Source organism: Onychomys torridus, chromosome 4, assembly GCF_903995425.1.
Source record: "Onychomys torridus chromosome 4, mOncTor1.1, whole genome shotgun sequence".
Classification (NCBI taxonomy): Eukaryota; Metazoa; Chordata; class Mammalia; order Rodentia; family Cricetidae; genus Onychomys; species Onychomys torridus.
The window spans coordinates 69,917,492-69,936,697 of record NC_050446.1 but is presented as its reverse complement, the minus strand read 5'-3'; the positions used below and the strand labels follow the sequence as shown (position 1 = coordinate 69,936,697).

Sequence of the window (19,206 nt, the reverse complement as noted above, 5' to 3'; positions counted from 1 at the left end):
TAACTTGTCCAGGAACAAATAATATGAGACAGATCTTTATCAGATATGGAGCATCTGCTAGTCTAGATTATCTCAGTGATATCCTCGGGTCCAATACAACTATGAAAGGAAACAGTTTAGCTTAGGAGATGAACCACTATTGTTCTTTCAGAGAGAACTCAGGAGCAAAAACTCGACAAGATTCAGGCTTTTACCCTAAGTAGCTATGTAAATCATGAGGCCTTCGCTCTGATTACTAGAACAGGCTCTCCCCGCAGTCAGTCGGTCTGAAATGGTGATCATGTGAACAGGAAAATGTCTAACCAGTGGCATTGCCATAGCATTCCTAGGTGTGAATCTCAGTGATCGCACTGAGTAAATTTTACTACTGAATTTTTCTTTGTGTATTATTTTAACAAATTCATTTCAAGTATTTTATGAAGGAAGACTAAAAGGTTGAATTTTTCAAGTTTTTATTACTTCTTTGTAATTTTGTAAAACGTGTTATGATCATATTCACCTTCCCTCCCCCCAGCTCTTCTCAGAGCCCCTCTCTCTCTCTTCCCTTTGTGCCCCATCCCACATCAAGGCCAACTTAGGCTGTCCACATATTCTTGAATGTGTGATCTTCCACTAGAGCATGGTCAACTTTTCAGAAGCTATACTCAGAGAGAGAACTGACCCTTTCTCTCCAAGCAGCTCTTTGGCTAGGAAGTGGAACTTCCTGCCCAACTCCCCTAATGCTAAGATTTAGTGTGGCTTGAACTTGCATGGGTCTTATGCATGCTGCCACAACCACTGTAAGTTCAGGTGTGCAGCTGCCCTGCAGTGTCCAGAAGACACTGCTTCCTTGTAGTCACCCACTGTCTTTGACTCTTAAACTTCCACTCTCCCTTCCACAATAATCCTGAGTCTCTGAAGTGGAGAGACTAGTATATGTGTTCTACTTAGGGCTGAACATTCTACAGGCTCTTATTCTTTGTCCCTTAGCCAGTTATGGGTCTCTGTGTTGATCATTACCTCCTGTAAACAGAAGCTTCTTAAATGAAGATTAAGAGATGCCTTCATTTATGGATACAATGATAAATCAATAGGAGATGGTTTAATAATATGTCCATTTAGCAGAATAGTAGTAATAGATTCTCTCCTAGGGCCTATGATCAACTAGTCATAGGTTTTGGGCCCAATAATGGTGCTAGGTATGGGTTAGGTCTTAAATCTCAGGAAGTGGTTGGTTACTCCCACAGCATTCCTGGCATTATTGCACAGTGGGAGTTACCAGGCCATTCATTATTGTAGTTCACACGGTTCCTACCTTAGTGAGATTGATGACTACTCTTCTCTTCTGGAAGCATTTGTAGCACCTTCCAGCACTATTTAAGCTAGTCAGTAGGGTTGGTGTTTCCAGGTCAGTACTGTTCTATGCCCCAAGTATGTGATGCCACCAACAATAGGGCCTTACCATCAGTGCACCAAGACATGTTTTTTTATCTAAAAACATTACACCAGATATTTAGAAGTTAGGAATAGATATTCTACAGAATAAGTCAGACATAAATATCAACATATCATAGAACATTAGGCAAGTTTCTATACAATACGTTTTTGATAGCCTTTGCAACGATTTCCAAACCGTGTGTATGAACTTCAGTAGTTTGAGATGTACAAATGGATCACCTTATATTCTTCTTACAGTGTTTCTGTATTTATCACATGCATTTACAGAAATGTCACTTTTATAACATTTCATTCTCTGGGGTTTTAGCCAGAATTTCTATAGACTTATGGCTTGCTGTGCACAGTATTCTGTAATTTAGAGTTTAAAGAAAGAAAGGTTGCATGTTGCTGCCTCCTGCAGACTCTGCAGCATATACCACCTGCAGTTGAGAGCCTGTGTGTCACCACTTCTTCACAAGAATTGCTGGGAGTGTGTGTGTGTTTGTCTTTAAGGTATTTTTATAGATCCAGTTTGAGGAGAACTTCAGTATATAGTTAGACCACCTCCATTTGTTTCAACAAAATAATTAAAATTTTTTAAGGACTGCAGTTATTGGTACCAGATACTTCTTTTGACATGTATCTATATGATAAGGGAAGAATAAGAAAAAGTCTGGGAGTTATGGGTCTAGAAACAAAGGTTATGATTAGCCCAAATCAAAGATCAGTCAGTAAAACTAAAACTCATCCAAGCCGCTGCCTTCCTGCCAGTCTGGCTCCTTCATGAGCTCTCATACTTTCAACACACTGGAAACCACCCCACTGCCATGGAGTAGAATTCTGTTTGTAGATTCTCAGGATGTTTAATAATAGTAGTATAGTCACTGTATTTTCAGTGCTATCCCTTAAAAGAAGTGTGTGCATACAAAAAAGTATGAATTTTATTAGATTATGAAGATTAGTGCACAAGATGCTCTTTCTCATTTAGCATGATACCTTGATGTTTCTGAGTCTTGCTCCTTAGTTTGCTGCATGTGAATTGCCTTGGGTTTTGCACAGAAACTGGTAACTGTACTTGTATTAAGTCAACAAGCAGTGTTTTTCTTTAGAGGGTCCCAGCACTTAGATTTTTATGAACAAAAGTTTTATCTCTGGGGCTGGCAAAATGGCTCAGTGGGTAAAGGCATTTGCTGTCAAGCAGGATGATCTGAATTGGATTCCCCAAGACCCACATGGTGTAAGGAGAGATCTAACTCCCAAAGTTGTCCTGACCTACACACACACACACACACACACACACACACACACACACACACACGAACACACGCACTCACAAAGAAATAATACTCTAACTTATTTTTATCTTTATATTTCATGCTGTGAAAGACAGTGAATATATATATATATATATATATATATATATATATATATATATATATATATCCCAACTAGTTTTATGTCAACTTGACACAAACTAGAGTCATTTGCAAAGAGGGACTTTCAATTGAGAAAATGCCTCCTTAAGATCCAGCTGTAGGCAAGTCTATAGGGGCATTTTCTTAACTAGTGATTGATGTGGGATGGCCAAACATATTGTGGGTGTGGACTAGTGGTATGAGTGTAGGAAGAAAGCAGGCTGAGTGAGCCATGTGGAGCAAACCAATAAGCAGCACTCCTCCATGGCCTCTGCGTCAGCTCCTGCCTCTAGGTTCCTGCCTTGAGTTCCTACCCTGACATCCCTGCATGATGAACTACAAGCTGTGAGATGAAATAAGCTCCTTCCTCCTGAACTTGCTTTTGGTCATGATGTTTTATCGTAGCAGTAGAAACCATAACTAAGACAATATGTGAATAACCCCTGGCTGTTTAGTCCTAGGCAGAGCCTTGCAACATAGCTCAGCCTGGACTTAAATTTGTGATCCTCTGGCCTTATCCTACTGAAGGCTGGGCTTACAGGAATGCATCACCATTCCAGGCCTTCTTCTTAAATGATAATAAAAATCCTGTATCCTACATGTAAAATTTTTTTCTTTTGAGAAATGAGCCTACTGACCCTTATTTCTACAACTCTTTCTACAACTGTCCATCCTGTCAGTATAGATTAGTAATGTACGCTGGGAGTGTGAAGTGACAGAGGGCCTCTCTAGAATGGGCAGGCCCTGGAGTAAGTCCCCAGCAGAAAGAAGTGGGGCACAGAGTCCTTGTCAAGTAATACCTAAGAAAATTAAACATGTAAGAGCGAGCTCTGGTGGCTATGTCTATAGTCTGTTGTTTCCCTCACTCCACACAGTGATGGGAATTGAACCCAGGCTCTCACATGTGCTCACAAGTGCTCCACAACTGAGCTGGTTCCACAGCAGTGATAGTGAACACAATATTTTTTTCCAGTTTTTCATTTATTTATTTGTTATTGGGTGTGTGCATAATGTGGTAGGTCAGGACACATGTCCCGTGACACCCATGTGGAGCTCAGATGACAACTTCGTGGAGTTGATTCTCCTTCCACTGACACTGGCTGTGCTTCCTGGCTCAGTCATCTAAGGAAAGGCTGTGTGGCAGAATCAAGGGGCCAAGTTTATAGGCAGCTTTTTGTTTTCTATGACAATAGAGATCAGTTTACCACCAAACAGATAAACACTCCCCTACTTCCCTTGGGATAGAATCCAACTCCAGAATGTGTAAATTGGAGGGACACACAGACACACACACACAGTCATGTGCTTTGCTTCTTTTTCTTTCTTTCTTCCCTACCTGTCTTCTGACTCATTCACCTCACCAGAAGGGAATCCCAGTGTACGGCAAAGATTGCCGATTCAGGTGTTAAAGACAGCTTCTCTCTCTGGCAATGCACATTGAAGGTCAGTCAGCATACAGCCATTACTTTAAAGTTTCTGCAAAGAATTCCACTGGGCCGTAATTGCTGGATAAGAGATCTAAGGAAGCGTTCTTGCTGATACAGTCATTTCTCTTGTTCTCCCCAATAAAAGTCAGCATAGAGAAAGGGGTGCTCTCCTTAACAGCTGCTCCACGTTCTCCCAGGTTCAAGGTGTTCTGAGTCCTTATTTTAGCAGTGCTTTCCTTAATTGTTCCCCACGAGTCTCTGCACGCAAGGGCAGTAGCTTATTTCTTCGGATCAGATAAAGAAACTGGACAAAAATAGATGGTTGATTTGTACAAATGTGTGTGCTAAGGCTTTGACTAAGGTGGAATTTGATTTCCGGGCATGGAGTGTTCATCTTGATCTTTAAAAAGGGAAGGTGTACACAGGACTGTCACTGTTACCACCCCAACACAAAGGTATCTGTTGCCGGTAAGGATTCTTCCTTCTTCTGGAAGCTTGCCCAGTAACTAATACTAAAGCCTGAGGGCCACCCAGTAAAAATTCCCTGATAATATTTTTAAGTTCTTTTATGTAAGAATGGTGAAGAACTGAAAGTTGTATTTTTGCTCAGGAAGTGATTTATTTTATTACTTTTCTGCATTTTTTGGTTTTTTTGTTACCTTTTTTAAAAAAAGATTATTTACAAGAGAAATAAATATGAAACAGTGATATAGCTTGCTTTTAAAACATTTGCCGAGTGTTTCTCTGTTATCTACTTATAAAACAAAACTTGGTTTTATAACTGCATAATTTTGAGTAGAAGATACTGGAGAAAGACCCAAACTCTGGAGAGTAATTCATCTCTGTTAAAGGATAACAGACCTGCACTTGCCCTCCAGTGCCTTATAGTTAGCAAACATCACAGAACGCTTCCTGTAAGGTAGCTTACCTCACAGCCAGAAGAACAGAGACTGCTGCAGAGTGTCACTGAGCTGTCAGAGCAGGGCTGTGGGCAAACCTTTGGAGTAGTCCACCATTCACAAAGCCCACTTGTCTATGAGCCTCCAAATTCTAGCTCCCATGACCAATCAGTTTCATCCCTGTGTCTTGAGAATTGACTATATACCTGAAAGCAGTGCTCTTGTTTGGGAGGGACAGGAACTTAGTAGGAGCAAGATTTGGATGAAGCTCTGACACGTATCAGTAATGTTGAAAGTGCTGTGGGCTGCACGGAGCTAAGTGTAGACTGAGCTTCCTTCACATGGCGTCCACCATGAAGGTTTGTGCTGCAGGGCGATGCAGCACTGTCTCTTACAGTGTCCCTTGGAGGCCAACTTCTGACAGATGCCTTGGGGGCTCAGAAATGCTGAGTAGTTGGAGCTGAGTTGGTTGCTGTTTCTCCTCAAAGACTGGTAGGATCTGTGCTTCCAGCATCCCCTGAACACAGGCCTGCATTTGTGCACATGCATACACACAGATACGCACACACACACACTCACATCACAGACATACATACAATGCACAGACACATGCATTCACACATGTGTGCAGATATGCATGCACATGTGTGAACATATATGCACTCTCTGAAGTTAGGTCCATACCTCAGTAACTTCCAGTGGGTCATACTAAGAGATTCTTCAGTAGCCAGAGCCAAAAGGCCTTGTTTTAAAGAACAATCATACCAGGAGAACTTCTTGTTCCTTTGTGACTTCTCAAGGGGACAACACTAATAACAGCAGCAGCTTATCTCATGCTCACAATGATCTCACTCTTTCTCTGCAGTTCACAACAAATGAGTAAAGCCAAACTATTTTTAAACTCAGTTTACAGTTGGGAGATCTGATACAAAGTAACACTCTGCTTTATAATACTGACATCCTAGAGACAGAATTGGCACTCAGGAAATCTGATTCCAAGCTGTGCTCCTGACCATGATCTTGCCAAAAGAACCAAACCATCTTCTCAGCGACACCGGGTATAGTTACCTGGCCAAGAGTTCCAGAGTCTTGCTCCGCAACTTTGGCTGGCTTTGTTCTTGATGCTTACGCCTCAGCCTGCCTGATGCTGGGGTTAAATGTGTGGAATACCACACTGCCTGAGACCTACCTTAGCATGTAAGTGAGAACTCTTGTTAGAAGTGCAGAGTCGTCTTCTAGGAATTAGCTGAACAGAATTAATGAGAAGAAAAGAGGTTTGCCTAACCTCAGCATTGATGGGAGCTCCCAAGAAGGTAATTTACTCTGAAAATGTATCCACAAATCAGTTGTACCTTTTCCCACAAAGTACTTACACTTTCACAAGGGCTATTAACTAGTTCTTTTTCCACAACACTCTTCTAAGCTAGGTCAGTCTTAGTAATACCAGTATACAACAGGTGCTCCATCCACACAGAGAAGAGCTGTTGAATCCCTGAAGCTCGCACCACGGTTCCAGAAGCAGAAAAGCCCTCTTTGGAGTTCCCTGTTTAGCTGGGGTTGCCTTACAGTCTCTTATTTCTACAAGAAAAGAAGAGTTAGAATTGAATTAGATGAAAACACTTTATAAGCAAGTCCAGAGCATTATGCATAGAAGAACACTTGTCTTTCATTGGGACCTTGTTAGCTAAAGCATTTCATTTAAGTCATGAGGTTCTCGTTAAAAATTATGACATATGTCTCAATGCAAAGTAAATGCTGTATATAGAAAATGTTGTTGTGACTTTCCATGCACACGTGCGTGTGTGTTTGTGTGTGTGTCTGTCTGTCTCTCTGTCTGTCTGTCTGACTCATGAGAGAGTCTCACTATATATCTCATGCTGGCTTCAACTACTCCTGCTTCAGCATATCCATCTATTTTGGGTGTTGTTTTGTGGTACTAGGTCCAATACTTTCTTATCTTTAACAAGAATATAATCTACCAGGAAATTAAATAATGTTTTTCAAGGCTTGTCATTTCTCCTCTGAGTTGGAACAGAAGTGTACTGAGGTCTAGAGAATACAGACTTTAGCTCTTTCTAAAGTATTTCACTAACACTGTCCCATACCACACCCAGATGATTGGAAATGGAGTTTTAAAGTTAGGTACCTCAACTTACCAGTAACTCATTTACTTAGATCAATCACAATTAACTCAAAACCAGTCTGCTTTTACCTATTTGTATAAGAAATTTAACATTAATAGTTCTTCATTTTTTTTAAATTTATTTTTAATTATGTATACGCTGTGTCTGTGTGTGAGTAGTGCTGGTACTTGAGGAACCCAGGGGCCTTAGGTTCCCCTGGAGCTGGAGTTATGGGTGGTTATGAAGCCACTCAACATGGGTGCTGGGAAATGAACTCAGGTCCTATGCAAGATAAGTATGTGTTCTTAACTACTGAGCTATCCCTCCAGCTCCAACAGTCTTAATATTTAAAGCATTTGGTCTTCCTTGGCCTATTCTGATGCCTCATACTGTTAAGAGATGCCTCATACAAAATCACTTCCTGTTCTTCCTTCCTTCCCCTTCTGTTTCCCCCGAGAGCTACTAGCCTGGGTTTGTGATTTGGAGGACAAGACATTCTTCAGCATCACAGATGTTGCTTCCCAGGAGGGTCCAGGGCTGAGGCTATTCAGGAAGACCAACTTTAGCTTTGAGGGCTTTTGAAGATCATACCTTACAGGTGCCTCGAGACATTTTTTTTTTATTGCAAACATTTTAAATGATGAAATATTTTTGCAGTTGGAAAAGGGAGAGGTGAAGCAAGATGATGTGATGGATAGCATCAGAAAACTGAATCAGCCTTTGAAAATATCACAGTTTACACAACCTTCATCAAGGTGAAAAATGATTTAATCAGTCTGTATCATCAGTATTTCCTCTCTGCTTTTAATAGCCATGCTTATTTATATCCCAATCAAGAATTACCTCTAGGAAGTGTGAAGTTCTTCATAGTACATTAGAGTCAGTTGGTGTGGAGAGTTGTCCATGTTGCCTTTTATTTCAGTGTTATTATGTTTAGCTCTCTGTACCTAATTGTTCATGCCAGATGGTGATGACACAGGTGGGGACAAACCAGCACCCTCTGTCCTGCCATGGTGGAATGTCGGGAGAGACCGCACTTCCCCTTGCTCAGGGCTCCCTTCCCGATGGCCCTCTGTGGACACATGTGCATGCACACTGTCTGTCAGGTTGTATTCCTGCTCCTTTGGCTCCGACACACTTTTTCTTTGCCTCCAATTCTGCCTTCCATCCATCCTCTCTGTTAGAAGGACTCCTGAGTGAAGAATGATAGGTCTGACTCAAATTCCAGATTTGCCATTTAGTTTAGTTTGAATTATTATTGTCACTATGAATCAGTCTCCTTGTGTCTAAAACAGTTTCAGTAAGGGTTAGTGGAAGGATAAAAACACAAAGCACTCCATAAATACTGGCACCTATCCTTGCAGTTCCCCTTCTGTAGGCTTATGGGATGCTTCAGAACTGAAGTTAGGCTTCCTCGGTGTTTCCTTGGAAGGACTGACTTGGCACACCATGCCATCTCAGCATTGTGTCTTGTCTTTGCTGTCTTCCCAAGCTGCTTGTATGTTTCTTGAAAGCAAGAACTCTTGAAACTGAATCCTGGCTTTGGCAGTATCTTTGCTGTATGTGAGAAGTAGTTCTCTGGAAAGTGACTCCTCAGACTGTAGTCACGCTTAAATGTCCTGGTAAAGGAAAGAAGTTACTTACGTATCCTTAACCACATGGTTGTCTATAATAAGAAATCTGTGGCCTCCCAGTGACCACATCTTCTGTGATAGTGTACGTAGAACAGAAAGGAAGGGAAAGACACTCGTTCAGTGAGCCAGACCATCTGAACAAACAGTGGCAAAGGAGAGATGTCATAGGCTGGTTATTACCACACTGGACATAATGGATTAGTATTCTCTGGCCCAGAAAACGACCATCAGGTGGGACTCAATACTGGGAGCTGTTGTGTCAACAGATATCACTGATAGGATCAAATCTTTTGACTCACGGCACAACTCTAGTGAGATCAGTCCCACTGTGTGAGTCAAGAAGGTAGCCAGCAGTGTCAGGATCTCATTCAAGATTTAACATTTTGTTCTTAGAACATCTCTACCCAGGCAGCCAGAACATACTGTCTAGAAGAAAATCAGGCAACCTTTTCACATTGCAGTCTTAATGTGAGATTGCTGCTATCATTCTCCGTTAATTCCCTGGGTTTTAAGGCATATACTTCACCTCACCTTTTGGTATGTTTCATTTTGAGCTACGTGAAGAATAGTATATTTCTCTATAACCCACTATTCTCAGACACATTCAGGCTCTTCATTCCTCACTTTTTATGGGTTTTTAGCTTCAAGGGGATATTTTGCAGTGAGGGATAAACACCAGATCTTGAGGCTTGATCTTCATGGCCTGCCAGCTTTTCACCAAAATACTTGATTCTTATAGTAGCACAGCAGCCAAACCGTGAATTTCAGTGCAAAATTGTGAGTCACACACACTCCTGTGTACTGACTTCTGCGTTATCTGCAGTGTTGCTTTTGCTCTTGGTGTGTCGGGACCTTGTATTGTGAGGCACCATGAGAGATGTTTCTAATGTATGTATCTGTGTCTCTTGTCATTGAGGTCATTGTCATGAGAAAAGCCTGGACATCAGCCATGACAAACAGAAATATTTTGACAATCCACAGTCACTGGATGCTGCTGAAGAAGAACCCTCTGAGCAAGGAGCAGAGGAGGAGCCTGTGCTTTCTGTTGAGAACTCAGGGAGGGACTCAGATGCCCTTAGACTTGAAAGTAAGTTGACTTGACGTGAGCTGTGCTCCTGGGGAAAATCAGCTCCCAACACCAGGCTTGCGCTCTTCTCTCCTCACAAGAGTTTGTTTCCTTCTTCTAACAGCCACTCCTAGAGTCAGGAGGTTGACCATCAAATGATGAGGCGAAGGACACTGTAATGGGGAATTCACTCTTTCTCCCATTTCCGTACTTCTCTTGCTAGACAGACTTGATTCCTGCATGTGCGGTCCTGCTTCTTAACACTCTCAGTCTCTGGAGTGAGTCACTACTGAAAGGAAACTCTGTGGCTTCTGGAATGCTTTGCCCTTGACCCTGGCCTGACCACAGATGCTCTTTCACTTTCCTCACTTACTCTGTCCTGTGTCGGGGGGATACCTGTGTCCTGACCTTCTTTCCTCCCTTGCAGTGGCTTTGGGTGGCACAGGTTGCTGTGAATACACCAGTGGCTCCCACGATGTACTTGCCCTAAGGCTTCTCCACAGCTCCAGACTGATTTTTGTAGGTTCTTTATTGTCATGTACAGGGGCTTTAAATCTAAGATATCTGCTATTGAACTTGACTTTACATTTGGTCTATTTCCTGAAATGTTGAATTCCCATATCCCATCCTGTGACTGCAGCTCAACTCACCCAAGGTCCCCTTGGTTTCCTCAGTCTCTAAGACCCGCTGTAGCTTTCATTTCCTCAGCCTCTCTCTGCTACTGACTGACACAGGCCCTCTTCAATTCTGCATTTCCTCTTAATCTGTCTCCCTCACGGTAGCCTTTTGCTATCCCTCTGTGTATGCACACATATAAGTATATATAGAACTAGAATTATATATATATATATATATATATATATATATATATATATATATATATGTGTGTGTGTGTGTGTGTGTGTGTGTGTGTGTGTGTGTGTGTAGAAACAGAAAGAGAGCAAGGTAATGCCCGTAATGGACACAGAATTTTAAAAGCAGAAGCAGGCATTGTTATGTTTCTGGTGTGTTCAAAGAGTTGTTTCTGAAATGCAGTTATAATCAGGTAAGTTTCCTAAGTCTAAATTTTTCTGGAACTCTCTATTAGATTCAGAAGAATCTGAATTAATATGGGCTATGAAGTAGTTTGGCCCCCAATCCTCATTGTAACTAAACCAGTAGCAGGAAGTACAATATCCATTCTTCTCTCAAGGCCTGGTTCTTTTTAGCCTCTATGTCTTTCATACAGGCTTATGATGAAATGCTTTCCTGAGCTGGGCATGTATCTTAAATAGTAGTGCTTGTCTGCATACACAAAGACATGGGTTTGTTCCCCAGAAATGCATAAACTGGGTGTGGAGATTCACATATCAGCTATATAGGGAGTTCAAGGCCATCCTGGTATATGTGAGACTGTCTCAAAAGGGGAGGGAGAAAGGGAGGGAGGAAAGAAGGAAGGAAGGAAGACAGATCCTGTACATTTCCAATGTTGCCTCCTCTGTGAAGCATTCCCAAAGGTTTTCAAACATTTAAAGAACTTCATCTGCTCTGTTTTTCCTACATTTTACAAAACACATTTAATATATTGAAATTTGTTTGTGTGTCTTGGCTTCCATCAGATTATGATCTTTCACTAAAAAATTTTTTGTTTTAGATTGATTTATATGTGTATAGGTGTTTTGCCTTCATGTATGTCTGTTGTACCACATGCATGCAGTCTCTGTAGAAGCCAGAAGAGGGCATCAGAACAGTGGCAGAGGCTTGTTAGCCACCATGTGAGTGCTGGGGAGCAAACCCAGATCCTCTAGAAGAGCAGCAAGTGTTCTTAACTGCTAAGCCGTCTCCCCAGCTGTTAAGATTTATTTTTACTTATTGTTCCATGTGTTAAGTATTTTGCCTGCATGTATTTATGAACATCACATGCATGCCTGGTGCCCCTGAGGCCAGAAGAGGACTTTGGCTCTCCTTAAACTGGAGTTACAGAGAAGACTGTGGGCCATGTACGTGCTAGGAACTGAACCTAGGTCATCTGCAAAAGCATCAGGTGCTAAGAGCACTTGACAGCTCATCTAACTCTGCAGCCCCATACTTTTTTGTTTTTGTTTTCCCTGAGTTGAGGTCTCACACTGTGTAGCCCTAACTGTCCTGGAACTCTCTATGTAGATCAGGCTGGACTTGAACTCATAGAGATTCACCTGTCTGTTAACCAAGTGCTGGAATTAAAGGTGTGCCCCCAATACTCAGCATACAGTTGAGTAATAAAAATAAATATACTTGGGTATTAAAAAAATACATTTTTAATTATTTGTATGTGGGTATGTGCACATAAATATAGATGCCTGAAGAAGATGTGCCTCCTCTGGAGCTGCAGTAACAGGTGGCTGTGATCCACCTGACATGGTGCTAGGAACTGAACTGACATTTTCTGCATGAGCGCTCTTAACCACCGAGCCTTCTCTTCAATACCCAGGTCTTGAACTTTTTACATACCATGTCCTATGTCTGTAAAGAGTATCTTACATTTGTTAATTGAATATGGTATTTGCCTTCTGTGGATTGAATTAAAATATTTACCAAGTAAGGTTGGTAGGAAGGCTGCTGACATGTCTGATGATCTGAGTTTATTCCCAAAACCCACATGGTGCAATGAGAGTACTAACTCCCACAGTTATCCTTCGCCTCCAAACGCATGCGTGTACACATATGTGTGTGCATGCACAACTAAATACTAATACAAAAGCTTTTCTCCTACTATTAAATATTTAAAAGCTCCTGTATAGGAGAAGCAAATCAGTCCTCAGGGAGACCACCTCTGGTCTTTTCTACCCACTGTGACCTTCACCCTTATAGAGTTAGAGAAATAATCAGTTCTATTGCAAAGTATTAGACGTTTAGGAAACTAAATCTCACCTAGCAACTCCCAAGAATTTATCCTTAAACTGGACAGTTTGCTCATTTACATCAGGATGACTCTTCTCTTATGCCTGGCAATCTCGTGTCTTTTTGGCACCAGTACACCCACACAGTTCCATGAACATCCTGAGGTTTCTTGGATGGAGAGTCATCAGAAATGACACTGAGTCATGCTGAGGGTATTTTACCCATTTATAGAAATGGTCCCTATTCCATTTACAACTCTGTAGTATCTGGGATATTTATGACTACGACGTTAGTCATTATTTTTCTCTAAGACAATTCAGAATAAAACTGAACCACAATTTTGCCCCATCTCCCTTTTGTATAACACATCATTGCCTGAGAGAGCAGTCACCTAGCGTTTGTGTATCTTCAATTCCATTCCCATGTGCTTCTGTTCAGCCCCCGTACTTGGGATGAGCCATAGTTACCCTGACCAGGGCAGGGAGTTTCTTGGGCCTCTTCAGTATCATGCAGACTTACTCAGACAGATTCCTTTTGTTTCTGATGATTCTGCTACAGTATGAGAGCACTTGCTTTCTTGACCATGTGTCAATCACCTGGAGTTCTTTTTCTAATCATCTAGGTACCAATAACATGTCCACAGGAGAACAGTTTTTGGTTTACATATTCCTATCAGTAGGCTTCCTCTGCTGTGACTATCAGTTTTAACAAGTCCTGCTTTTTACCACAAACATATAGTAGTATGTGTTCATAAACACAGCCAAGCATAGACATTAAAGACATTTTGAGAAGTCTAGTTTAGGGGGAAAGAATTTAAAGAAGCACAAATAGTTAAGTCCTCTCTAGTGACTATTAACTGTAACAGTAATTCCTGCCTTTTAGTGATATTTTATAACTTATACAGTATTATGCATCATGTACTAATTTGTGAAATAGATATTATTAAGCCCACCTTATAGATGAGCCAGCTAAGGCTCAGGAAAGTTAGATAGCACCCTCAGATTGTCAGTAGTGGCATATCTAAAACACATATATAGCCTCCTGATACATGGGGTCTCATTATTAGTGGTCTTCAGAAATAGAGATTTGATGGATGAGAACATCATTTTTAGTTGGTAAGAATGATCAGAAGAGTTTACTAAGAGAAGTACAAAGATGATCTCAGAATAAAGGCCAGTCTTGGTCAAAAGTGTACATCTGGCCACCTTATACACCAACACACATTTCTCCAGAGAGGAAAGAATTTTACTCATGTATCCTTTTTTAAAAATTTCATTTTGCTAAGAGTGAAGAAGATGCCACTGATTGACATTTTCTTTTTTTTTTTAATTTATTTTTTTTTCATTTTACATACCAACCCCAGGTTCCCCTCTCTCCCCTTCTCCTGCTTCTCCCTGTCACCTTATCCCCAGCTCACCCCTCATTCACTCCTCAGGGGGTAAGGCCTCCCATGAGGAGACAACAAAGTCTGACATACCAAGTTGAAGCAGGACCAAGCCCTCCCCGCTGCATCAAGGCTGAGCAAGGTATCCCACCATAGGGAATGGGCTCCAGAAAGCCAGTTTATGCACCCAGGGTAAGTCCTGGTCTCACTACCAGGGGCCCCACAAGCAGATCAAGCCACACAACTGTCACCCACATTCAGAGGACCTAGTTTGGTCCCGTGCTGATTGACATTTTCAGAACACTGCTTAGTACTTGTTTCCCTGGTCCACAGATGTTCACTGGCATGCCATCACTAGAAAAGGAAGACATAGGTGTTGTAGTCAGAGACACTGCTATCTTGAGCTACTTCTGCCACTGTTGAGTATTAAACCTTGAGTAGGTCACCTCCCTGAACCAAAGTCCTTAACACAGGGAAGTACCTGTTAGTTGAAGGAGCCCAAATACTGGTGTACCAGAGTCACCTAGGGAAGATGCCATTTGCCTTCCTGGATTGTCCTCTGAGTTGTTATTCCTGTTGTACTGACTCACACAGAGGAAGATAGAGTACCACTGTTTGGTTGCTGTTGTTGTTGTTTCTGCTCAGAACACACCTTGGTGTGAGTGCTTTACTCTGGGCCCTGCTCTCTGATTATCATCCTGATGTTTTACACCAGTACTCATGTGGTAAGTCCCCAGCAGATCTTCAGCATTGCAGCATGACTTATAATAGATCCTGACATTTAAAGAGGACACTGCAGCGCCAGACAGTATTGCTTAGGGCCCTACACTGGTTGCATCCTAATTTAGAACCAAGTTGGTCTATGTCCTGTGTATGGTCTCATTATTAAAGGTGAATATACTCTGCTGGCCTTCATGGTGCTCACCTGTAATCCCAGTACTTGAGAAGCTGAGGCCTAAAGGAGCTGGTTTGAGGCCAGCTCAGGATGTAGATAGCAAGCTCAAGGCCAGACTGGATGACATGACAGATTGTCTTCAAACAGACCAGCTCAGTTTCAGTACTTACCTAGTACTTACCTCTCTTACCAGACCAGAGAGATGTTTTAAGTCAGACCTTAAGTGTCTGACCCTCATTTAAACATTGCCTTTAGGATGTTTACAGGCCATGTAGTTTTTGTGAATCTAGTACACAAATCTGAAACTGTAAATGCAGTTTCTTGCCCCCCAAAAAGACAGTCACATGTTTGTATTCCCGTTCTGATGCTCCATTCCCTCCATAGTGCCCCTAGCAAGTCATCCACTGGCTTCTGCAGCTACCTTGGGCATGGACCTCCATCTCTCCTTGGATGATCTATTCCATTGTTCATCAATCCCAACCTTTCTAATGCTGAACTAAAACACAAGCCTCCCTTGTGAGGCCAATGGTCTTGTGTCATGCTCTCCTAGCTTGAAGGGAGTCAGTTATCCCTGCCCACTCCACTCCTCCGTGTCAGTGGTGTACTTATTTCCTTCAACAACTCTTCTGAGGTTGTGGCTCCTGGTCTCATTACCATCCTCAGAATAGTCTCACTGAGATTTTTCTGTCTTCCTAGCAAAGTGTTTGTTCAGCTGATTGTTTCTAGCTGCATGTCAGCTGCCGCTCTCACAATTGCGTCACCCTCAGTTCCTCTGTCCCCCTCATTGAACATGCTCTGAGGACTTTCTCTGTCTTAGCATAGTCTCCTTTGGAATCTCTTAAACGAGGTCCCCAGACTTCAGCCTGAATGCCCATGTGTTCATGGACCATTGAGAAATTGTTCTGAGCTGTTTCCATCATAGTTGGGGCACATACCATACTCTGCATTCTCAGCCCCTTATTCTCTGTGATTCTTGACAGAATACCTAACATGGCTGAAACTCAGTGTGAACCCATGTGACCCTCACTGTGGGTACTCATGTTCTCTTCAGCGTCACAATATTTATCCTCCATTTCCCATGTGAAAAGAATGCCTGGTAAAAAAAGATGAAGGAGAACTGGAGGTGTGGGTGTCGGTCTCTGTTTCAGTTTATATCACACCATCTGCCCCACGGGCTGCAAGCCTAGAGTCTACTCCTACTGCTTGCTTCCAGCGTTATTTCAAATCTGAGATTGCTCCACAATCCAGAGCTCTCACCATACGGAAGGCTGTATTTCCAGCTATAGCAGACATTTGTACAACACAGTGAGTGCTCTACTTGGGGCAGTGTCTGCAGACCAGTCCTGCCTTCATTCTAGTGTTTAAGCTCCATGGCTTATGGTAGCTCAGCCCTCATCACACTGCTGTGCACCAGCAGCAAATGTTCAAGTAAGTCATCTGATAAATGCCTTAAACTTTAATTCTTCCCTATTACCCTTTCCTAACTCCACTTCTGTAAACAGAATTCTGTTTTCAAACTCAGGTTGGGAACTAACATCCACGTGTAGAACCCTGCTATTCACATGAGACTTTAAAATCTTGAACTCATCTTTAAACTTGTCCTGTTTTTCTTCCAAAGTTCTCTTTGCAGTCCCAAAGGCAGCTTCCTTTGTTCCATGAAATGCCATTCTAGTCCCATGTTCTGCCCTTTCTTGTCCCTCGCCACCCACAGCTTCACCAGCTGACTCACCACTCCTAGACCTGGGCTCTCATCATCCTCATTGCTTTCACATGCTTCATTATTATTCTGCCTAGGAACAAAAGGTTCCTTTTGTAGGAACCTCTCTTCCAGACTCCACCACTCTAATTTGGTCCATGAGTACCTGAGCCAATGCACATACGCTTTTCAGAAAGTTTCCCCCGGGCTGCTTCTCTGTCTAAACCCTGCTGCAAGTCTGCCTTTCTCTGGGAAGCACTGTGTGATTGCATTCGGGTAATTTTGTGTTATAAAAAATTTTAATTGACTCAAACATATATAGCTTTGTGTTTCCAAGTTTATTATTGATTGGTTATATTTAATTTGACAGAGTCAAAATCTTCATGTGCTTTTTGCTCCCATCCAAATAGTTTATGGCAGAGATAGACACATGCATAGGAAAAGCTAAATAAATAAACACGGGTTTCCCTCACCCACAGCATTTGTGAACCACCCATCTGAGAAGTAAACATAAGCAGTGTATGTGTTTAGTGCTGTTCCCTAAGAATTGCTATCACCCTGGTTCAAACACCCTTTGGAACAGATGCTAGCAGCAGAGCCTGAAGTAATCCCAGGGCCTTGCTTCACTTGAATACTGGCTACCATTGTGAAATGCTCTCTCTGATACATTCAAGTTATGCATTTGTATAATACTAAGTGTGTCCATAGCCACATGACCGAAGTATTGGGAAGCAATAACCTCGAAAACTTAGACATTTTGCAGGGAAACAGCATGGATGCTTTCACGTAACAGCCAGCATTGAAAGAAAGTAAGAGTTCTGAGCCACAGCCTATGTCCTAGTTGGGGTTTTCATTGCTGTGATAAGCACTGTGACCAAAGCAAAGCATATTTCACATTGCAGCTCACAGTCCATCATGAAGGGAGATCAAGGAACCTTGGGCCAAGAACTGAAGCAGAGACCATGGAGGAGCACTGCTTACTGGCTTGCTCTCCATGGCTTGTTCAGCCTGCCTTCTTAGGGGTGGCACCAAACCACTTTGAGTTAGCTGGACCCTCTCACATCAATTATTTATCAAGAAAATATCCCGTACACTTGCCTACAGGCTAATCTGATGGAGGCATTTTTTAAATCAGGGTTTCCAGAAAATTCTAGCTTGTGTTAACCTTACAAAAACAAAAAACAAAACAACAACAACAAAAAAAAAAACCCAACAACATCAACCAGCAGAGCCTCCTTGTGCAGTCTGTGTGTTTAGAAAGTAGTTAGTAGCCAGGAAGTGGTGGTACATGCTTTTAATCCCAGCACTGGAGAGGCAGAGGCAGGCGGATCTTTGTGAGTTCAAGTTTCCTGGGCTACAGAGCGAGATCCAGGAAAGGCGCAAAGCTACACAGAGAAACCTTGTCTCAGGGGGAAAAAAAAAAGTAGTCAGTAGTCTCCCTTTGGCCAAAGCCACATTTTGTAAGCCCATATGTCTTGCTGGATGAAATTTATCAAAGAGTCTTTCCTGTCTCAGAATGGGGTGAAGGAATCCTTTGAGATCCATAGGAGGAGAAAGAAAAAGAACCTGAAAATCAGAAGAGCAAGTAGAGGCAGCTCTGACAACCTAGTCGCCAGGCAGCTCTTCCGGGTACATTGCTTTGGGGGTTCCCAGTGACAGCTCTCTCCAGCTGTTTTCCTGGCTAATATGAAGGCTACTATGTTGCTTGCCATTCAGCTGGCTGAGCCCCAGACTCTCATTATGTGAACACTGACAAGGGAAACCATGGAGTTGAAAGTCTTCAGTTGCCTGAAGGACAGGGCAAGATGGGAACAGCAGATCCTCAAGAACATCATAGGTCACATTGCTCTGAACTCCCATTACTCTCTTCTACGGCAGCTGGGGTCTGCTGTGTGCTGGCCTCAGGACTGAACATTAGGAATATCAATAACAAGACAGAGACCTAAAATTAGATCCTTGGTGGCCTATATTTATACCCCTGGCCACGTGATCTAGACAACAACCAGATGCTTTTGTTCCAGTATTCTGAAGAAGGAACTTTCACCTAGACCCTTTTCTCAGAGTACTGACCATAACCATCAAAAGCTGTAGAAAAAAGCAGTCAGCTTAGGAAACCAAAGAGGAACTTACTTGAAATGACAGCAATAGGGTTTATGGAGTCTTGACCTCAGGCTTTCCTGTGTCCGCAGTAAAAACTGGAAAGAGGGCAGAGGGTAACACCACTGGCCTTGTGCAAATTTGTCTTCATCTGTGGCCATCAGTCATGTTTCTCACTCTAGCCCCTCCCTGCCAAGAAACTACTAACATGAAGTTATGTGGCTAAGGTCTGGTTGTGTGTATGTGAATCCTGACACTGGCCTTATAAACACGATGTTCTTAATCTCTGAAAAAG

At 42.3% G+C, this 19,206-nt stretch overlaps 1 protein-coding gene across 6 annotated transcripts in view; it reads left to right on the top strand.

The window, feature by feature from the left end:
* Ttc17 (tetratricopeptide repeat domain 17) overlaps window positions 1–19,206 on the top strand; it is a 103,775-nt gene that overhangs the window by 39,414 nt on the left and 45,155 nt on the right. For 3 of the 6 annotated variants that reach the window (XM_036183670.1, XM_036183672.1, XM_036183675.1), the window contains one exon: window positions 9,831–10,001. The exons of the other annotated variants lie outside the window; for them this stretch is intronic. In XM_036183670.1, the coding sequence (XP_036039563.1) occupies window positions 9,831–10,001 (171 nt within the window). The remainder of the gene's footprint in view (window positions 1–9,830; window positions 10,002–19,206) is intronic. 6 annotated transcript variants of the gene reach the window in all.